An 8,015-nucleotide genomic window follows, 5' to 3' on the forward strand; every position below is an offset into this window, starting at 1 on the left:
TACCAAACCACTCATTACACCACTATTGCAATAGTTTCGCAATTGTGTTTTTCCTATTGCAGTACTATAAATGGCTTCGTTTGTCAGACCTACACACGGTACGCAATGTACAAGAACATTACTATTGGCTTAAAGTTGAACAAATACGACATGAATAATTGAATACATGTGTAAATAATGGGACGGATTAGTCAGTATCAATTTGTCATTCAGGTTATGAGTGAAGCTTTGTTCTGCAGCTGTTCTGCAAATCTATGGTTTCAACGTTATCGATGGTACTGTCATTGAACATATAGATCATATTATCCGCCTGTCCCCGCAGGACTGACAAGGGATAGGGTTGACAATCCATTGGTAGTCATGATTACATTCCATAACTGCCTACACGATTGTGATATGTTTAAAAATGCGATAGCGAGTATCTACATGTAAGAGGGGGAGAGAAATGTCCATGTATAGCAGAAATTGTTCTTTGATTGATTTTCTCTCGTAAATCTTCACTGCTTTCAGAAACATGAAAAAAGAGATGACTTTATCTCCCCACCCTACCACCCCTCTACCTCCCACACATACTCCAGGATAGATCATGTATATTACCGTCGTTTTATTCATTCGAGGGCATTAAAAGCCCTCATGCCATTTTCACTGGTTTTAGTGGTTTTCATGTGAATCTTACGTTATTTTTATTAGTTCCCAGATCAGGCAATGGTGTACAACGTGACACATAAAATAGACTCGGAAAAACGAATGTACCCTTATAAGTCCTTACCAACTTGTAATCCTAGGATGCGGACAGTGTTTTTTAGATTCAGTTCCGTCTTAGTTCCATCTCAGCATTTCAGCTTGAAATGGAAGGAAGAGCAAAAGTGATGAAGATTCTATATGTTCATCCCTTTCATGAATCCATCGGGCACGGGTATGCTGAAAACCAAATAATCATGACCAGGAATTCTTGGATTCGGGACCACGACCACGACCACGACCACGACCACGCATCATCACAGTTGCATGGAGGAATGATGTATTTACGTTTAGCAAGACGGATTGTAGGGTAACTATGGTGCATTGCGGTCTTATTACAATGGGCATTGGTTCTAAATCATAAACTTTACATTTCACGATTTTGTGATACAATAAAGCATGCTCCGTTTACGGATATTTCAAAGAGCAGCATACAGCTGTTTCAAAATTGTTTTTTGACCAGGGCTACAATATTTAAGACATAAACAAAGCTTTCAAAACGTTTTATTGTAGACAAGTGGAGGACATATCCAATTTTAATGCATCATACCAAGAATGATGTTCGATACAACTCCCTATTTTGACTTGTGTCACATACAACTTCCCGTATGTTATTTTTTTTCAGAATAACAATTGAATTGCTTTTGCATGTGTTTGTAATTATAAAGGTTCCACCAGTAGGGCAGGAAACACTCACCTTTTCGCGAGCATCTGGTATCATCTATCAATATTTGATTCATAAACACATGCTCATGATTTAGCCGAATCGTACAATGTCCTCTAGTTTCAGCAAAGCTTTTATATGATTATGGAATTTTTTTATTTGATAAGAATCGCTTGTCTCAAATGGTAGTTCCTTACAACAAGTATTTCATAGGAGTTTCTTCCGTAATCATTTTAAGCACTTCACGTTTGATCGTTTACATTAACCTTTCATGCACAAACAACGTGATGATCGAATTGTATTATTGAACAACAAACTTGTTTTCAATCAGATATAGCATTGTGCGTATTGTACATGAGTATAACCAATAAATCATATATATGGTTTGAACAATGTCTACGTTGCTGAAAGTGTGTTTACACCAGTTACAATGGATCATATTAAACATGAATTAATTTCATGTCAATATCTTTTTTCATCGTTCGCATCAATTTCGCAAACTGATGGGATATCAGCGTCTGGGTAAACAGAAACATTCGTATTACTTTTGTTAAAAACACAGCTCCAGCGCAAATGGGTCTTCACGTAAAACGATAAATATTAGGATACTGAATGATCAACATTGAAAATGTAGTGATGATCCCTTTGTAAATAATTAAGAATTTGAAATCTGCCCAAAACACGTCTAAGAGACAATGAGATGGTGATGGTCAGCGCTGCATATTGTTATATGACAAAATTATCTTTGCTTTTAATGAAGAGATCCGTGCTTATGAAACATAATTTATCATATCACTATCGCCATCATGATCATTAAAGCATTGTTATCATTATCATTGACGTTTCATTACTTATTTTCGGTAATTGTAAACGGCGACCAAGTACAGGTTTCTAAAATCAATAATACTGGATTTTCACGTGAATCATACGTTATTTTTATTAGTTCACAAATCAAGCATTGGTGCACAACGTGACACATAAAATAGACTTAGAAAACGAATGTGCCCTTATAAGTCCTTACCAACTTGTAATCCTAGAATGCGGACATTTTTTTCTATCGATTCCATCGTGCTAAATATCTTCTGAACCTTTTGCTCAAACAAAATACTTAACCTTAATACAGTCAAAATATATCTTTGTAAATAAATGCATGTAACAGACAAATGCAGTGATCTTTCATCGATCTTTCAAATACATATCAAATAAATATGTAGAATAATGTAAAAGTTTTAAGATATTGAAATATACTAGCAACAATATTTAAGGGAACCCCCATATGTATTTAGAAATGACGTCGTGGAATTCAATCTCCATAGTTTTCAATATCTGGTTCATGCCCCATGAGCATCAAGGTATATACTAGACAGCAAAGGCCGAATTGTCTCCCCTTGTGTCCTTCGCCATTCTTCTTGCAAGGTCTGTCCAAGATGTTGCAAACTCTGGGAAAGCTGAGGTCATTTGCAAATCATTTGGCTCAGATCATCCTAAAGGTGTTCAACCGGTGACATGTCTGGCGATTTGGCTAGCCAGGACAGTGTTATGACTCCTTGCTGCCTCAGACAGTCGACTGCAACACCAGATCTGTAAGGACGTGCGTTGTCACCCTGGAACTCAAAGTTCTGACCTACGGACTGGGCAAATGGGATGATCGCTGAAAGTAACATGTGGTCCACATCATGTTGACAGGTAATTTTTACTTGCACGATCATCATCATCATCATCATCACGACTGTTCTGTTGTCTTATGTGATGCCAAGTGAGACCATGATGCTGCCACCACCTTACCTCTCGTGCACTTGGGCTGCTGCCTGATTGCACCCTCTCAACACTGTCTATAAACATGCTGTCCATCATCAAAAACGCGTAAACAGAACCTCGATTCATCAGAAAACGTGGTGTATCTTCAATGCTGCTGTTGGCGGCCTCCAAACTGATGTACCGACTGTTGTCTGAGGCGCCTGTACATGTGTGCCACAGTTAGACACATTCATTGGAAGGATGTCTTGACCCGCAGTTTTCAACCTGTTTCGTATCGTTTACGTCGAAAGTCAAGATGTCCGTAAGTTCTGGTGCAAGTATGAATGTGTTCCTCAAAACAATGGTGCCTACATGTACATATCGATCTTGCATGGGAGTAGGCTTTCTTGGTCTTACTCTACCCACCCTAATCTTAACCCTAATCTGTTTGGCAATGTCATTCCATCTGTTTTAGATTTACCAACTTGTGTGGCAAATGCGTTCTGTTATTGGCCAGCTTCAGTCATGCCTATTGCAGAGAATGTTTCACTTTCTGCCATTTACACTTTTGGAGGCATTTCCGTTCGTTGTACCCGATCAATGTGCCATGTGGTTCTGACGTGTATTACCACATGGTGTTAAGCAGGATGTGTCACCGTTGACCACATGCTGTACATGTAAAATATGAAAAGTTTGAGCGAGTTTGCTTTCCGCGTTCAGGAACCGTGTCTCGAGTAACAAAGATGGCCATTTCATATTTCCAGCAGAAATGATAGGTGTTCCCTTAAATGTTGTTCCTCGTATATACACTGTAATGTGTTATCGTTAAAGATAACGGGGCATCAACCTTCCTAAACAAACACACTATTTTCTCAAGACAGTAGTCTTCAATCAATGTATTTTTGTCGCCGTGGCGTTATCGATGTTGTACTGCGTAACAGAGGGATGTTTGCTTTAGGGATATGAAGCGTTAGCGAAGGTCGCTGTATACACATCTCTCTGACGCGTTGATGCAATCAAAACTCTCATTTGAATTTGTCAATGTGGCTCAATATTCTTCTTAACGCTCAGTTTCGTCTAGTATTTTAGTCTCATATCTACTGCTGGCACTTGTGTTTCACACGAATGAGTTACATTTGCCACCTGTAACAACGATGAATAGAAGAGGTGAACCGGTGACGTCCAGACAGCAGATGTCCGCATGGTCAGTGTCGACGCCAAGGAGAGAGATGCCAGCACGGACCTCAAGTAATAAGAGTATCAAAACTTTGTGGAGTAATTACATCCAAAGCACAGGCTTACATGGAGTCAGCCACTTGGGAAACGAGGATGCCCTCACCTATAGAATCAGAGTGTGAGTATGTAGAAGAGTGAATCAGTGGGTGGGTGAGTGGGTCAGTCAGTCAGTCAGTCAGTCAGTCGGTCGGTCGGTCGGTCGGTCGGTCGGTCGGTCGGTCAGTCAGTGGACTTGTGTGTATCCAAAAACATGTTCATGATCCATTATTTTTTAGTTTAAGAATGCTCTCTAACTGCAGATTCTGGTGGTCACTGGCAATAGCAGCGATGACGGCACTGCTTATATTCATGCTGGTCACAGCCATGCGAGAGTTCTACACTTACCCTAAGATGACCAGCTATTCAGTAGAAGTCATGGAGTCTCTTATATTCCCCGCAGTTACCATTTGTAACTTCAGCCCTGTAAACATAAGCAAGCTCAATATCATGGACAACCAAGAGATACTTAACTTTCTTCTACAGTCTAGTCCTTTGTATGGACTAGCTACTGAGACAAACTATGACAGTCATGACTTTTTCAAAACCGATTTAAGCGCGGCCTGGTATGAGCAAGTTGCCATGGAAAAGGAGACAATGTTCATCCTGTGCTGGTTCAACGGCGTGAATTACCCATGTGGGCCCCTGTTTACCCCAGTGCATACAGCTACAGGGATGTGCTACCAGTTTAATGTCAACGCCAGCTCCCCACTGACAACAACGATGACTGGCAGCTCCACCAACCTGGTCGTTTTGGTTTACGTGGATCAAGACAACTATGTGTTTTCCCAAGAACCTGCATCAGGAGTCGTGGTAAGAGAGAGAGAGAGAGAGAGAGAGAGAGAGAGAGAGAGAGAGAGTGTGTGTGTGTGTGTGTCTTGTGTGTGTGTGTGTGTGTGTGTGTGTGTGTGTCTTTGTGTGTGTGTGTCTTGTGTGTTCGTGTGTGTGAGAGAGCTTTGCGTCTATTTGTTTTTCAACGCCACAGTCAGTGATAGTGCAACTATATACCACAGTGGCCGGTACATGAAACTGCTCTGGAACAGGCAAACCAGTGATTGATAATATGTGCAACGTCACAATGTCATGCTCTCTGACCATTATGTTACCTCGTACGACCAGCATCGATTGTTTGGGACCTATTCTTGGGTCTGGAGGCGGGTTCTTATGTTTTGGTTTTGTTTCGGGTGTTTTGGTGGGTCAGTGGGTTGGTAGTGAGTCAGTGTCTGCTGTAAGTACTTGCCTGTAGAACGTTCAAACACAGATGTGACATACCTTTGGATTTGTAATGGGCGCCAAGTGACAGTAGAACAATAGAAATTGGTTATAAAAAGTTTGATATTTTACTGCGGTGCTTTGCGTTGTGTTGTTTTCTCCCTGTGCAGTTTGATTTTGTCTTCATATTCTATGAGGCTCCCGACCGGGTTATCACTTTTGATTACGCAAAACACAATGAGTTAAGTTTGATCTCAAGTATATTTTAACAAAAGCAACAGGGGCCAAACCTTGATTTACTCAATTTTAAAAAAACCTACCTATTTCTCCCCCTTCCCTACCTACGTACCATTTTTATACAACTCTTCAACTTGATAAATTACAACCTCCCCTCTCACTCCCGTAATCAAATGTCCTAAAATAAACCTATTTTATTCCAATAAATTCTCCCCTACCGATATAACTCACCCTAACCAAGCTACATGATCCCAAACAAGAAACATATCATAGGATGAAAAAGACATACATGTAGTTCGCGGTATTTCATGGCGATCGCTCTGCATTCTTGTCACAAGTATATAAAAGTGGCAACGGATTTGTGCATGTGGTGTTTCTCTGTTGTAGAGGCACGTGAGAGAACCTCCTCTGATGCTACATGACGAAAATAAGGGTTTTCAATTCCTTTCAAAATAGATCCAAAAACGTTAATATAAACAACTGAATTTAGATATAACCTCACAGAAATGTATGACTTTCTGTTTGTCTCCAATTAATTCTATATAATAAGGATGTTCACTGCGGAACTCAAAATGGCATGAGTCGAGAGAGATTTATATTAAATGTAAGTGTCTATCGCCGATGTACAGGTTTCTATCACGCTTTAGGGACTGAGGTTTGCACAGCAATTTGCGGCGCTCCAGACGACTGGGTCGCGTATGTCCCTTGGTAGTTATGATGACTATGATGATATGATGATCATGTTTCACAGGTTAAAGTCCACGATCAAACCACACATCCTGATGACGAGTCGTCCGAGGTTATAGCTGGCACTGGAACAACCACCTACATCCAAATGTCAAAGGAAGAGGTATTCTTCTCATGCAGATGAGACGTTATGTTACTGTTTAAACATATTTAAGATAGCCATCGTTTATTTGATGATATACATATATTATTGAATTAGCCAGATAGTTGTTCTGAGACAAACGAAATAGTCATATTATTATACTAATAATATGAATATTCGATATGTATATCTCCTGAATTTATACTGAACAACAAAAGTTCCTGTGACACTGAATAAGATTTAATGCAAAGCTATGGTTTTTTACCAAATCTGAAACAATTTCGATAACAGATAAAAAACTACTATAAGTGTTCAAATGGTTTAATTTGCAATACTGACTTTATAAAAAATATGAACATCCCAAAATGTCAATTTACAAATCAATAGCCTGTGTGTCCACCTCTGGTTGCGATGCCAGCAGTACATCTTCGTCTCATGGAATGGACCAGGCGTCACATAATGTCCTGTGGGATATCTGTCCATATCTGCTGGAGCATGTTTCGAAGTTCCTGGAGTGTCTGTGGAACACGTGGTTGACGTCGAAGGCGCCGATCCATGTGCTCGATTAGTGAGAGATCAGGTGAGGGAGTCGACCAGGGGATGACATTCACGTTGTTTTGTTCATTGGAATCCTGAACAAGTCGAGCAATATGAAGCCGGGCATTGTCATGTTGAAAGGTAATGCCTGGGCCATGACGACGCAAAAACGGTAGAACAACAGGGCCGATGATGTCGTCGCGGTAGCGCTGTCCATTGAGATTTCCCTCTACCACTATCAAACGGGTCCTCTGTTTTGCTGTAATTCCACCCCATACCATAACGTTGCCGCCCCCGAGTCGATCTTCTTCCATGACACAATGATTGACGTAACGTTCACCTCCACGTCGGTACACTCGAATGCGTCCCTCGGTGTGGCTGAGGTGAAAACGAGACTCGTCAGTGAATAGAACTTGTCCCCACTGCATGGCCGACCAGCGAAGACGCTGTCTGCACCACTGTAGACGTGCTTGATGGTGGTTTCCTATTAAAATGGGACGTCTGGCGGGTCTTCTGGCGACAATTCCTGCACATCTGAGGGGACGACGTACGGTTTGTGAAGATATTCGTCGAAGGCCAGGGATGCTTCTTGCAGTCACTGTTGGTGGCTGGAATCGATTTGGTAGGTGTGTTGTTCGAATCCATTTGTCTTGTCGATTATTTGATACGCGTGGCCTGCCACTCCGAGGATGGTCTCTCACTGCGTTCGCCTGTTGCCAACGTTGCCATAACACCAAATGGTGTTTCTGTGGATGTTTAATTGTCTTGCAACATCACGTTCACACG

The 8,015-nt window shown here is 41.0% G+C and overlaps 1 protein-coding gene across 1 annotated transcript; it reads left to right on the plus strand.

Annotated features, from left to right (window-relative positions):
• The first annotated feature begins 4,343 nt into the window (after nucleotides 1-4,343).
• Nucleotides 4,344-6,319, plus strand: LOC124141907 (acid-sensing ion channel 2-like). The gene is made up of 3 exons (XM_046510100.2): nucleotides 4,344-4,390; nucleotides 4,678-5,227; nucleotides 6,251-6,319. The coding sequence occupies exons 1-3, from the start codon at nucleotides 4,344-4,346 to the stop codon at nucleotides 6,317-6,319; spliced, it is 666 nt and encodes a 221-aa protein (XP_046366056.2).
• The last annotated feature ends 1,696 nt before the right edge of the window (nucleotides 6,320-8,015 follow it).

Source organism: Haliotis rufescens, unplaced genomic scaffold, assembly GCF_023055435.1.
Source record: "Haliotis rufescens isolate VD_foot unplaced genomic scaffold, xgHalRufe1.0.p SCAF_7, whole genome shotgun sequence".
Taxonomy (NCBI): Eukaryota; Metazoa; Mollusca; class Gastropoda; order Lepetellida; family Haliotidae; genus Haliotis; species Haliotis rufescens.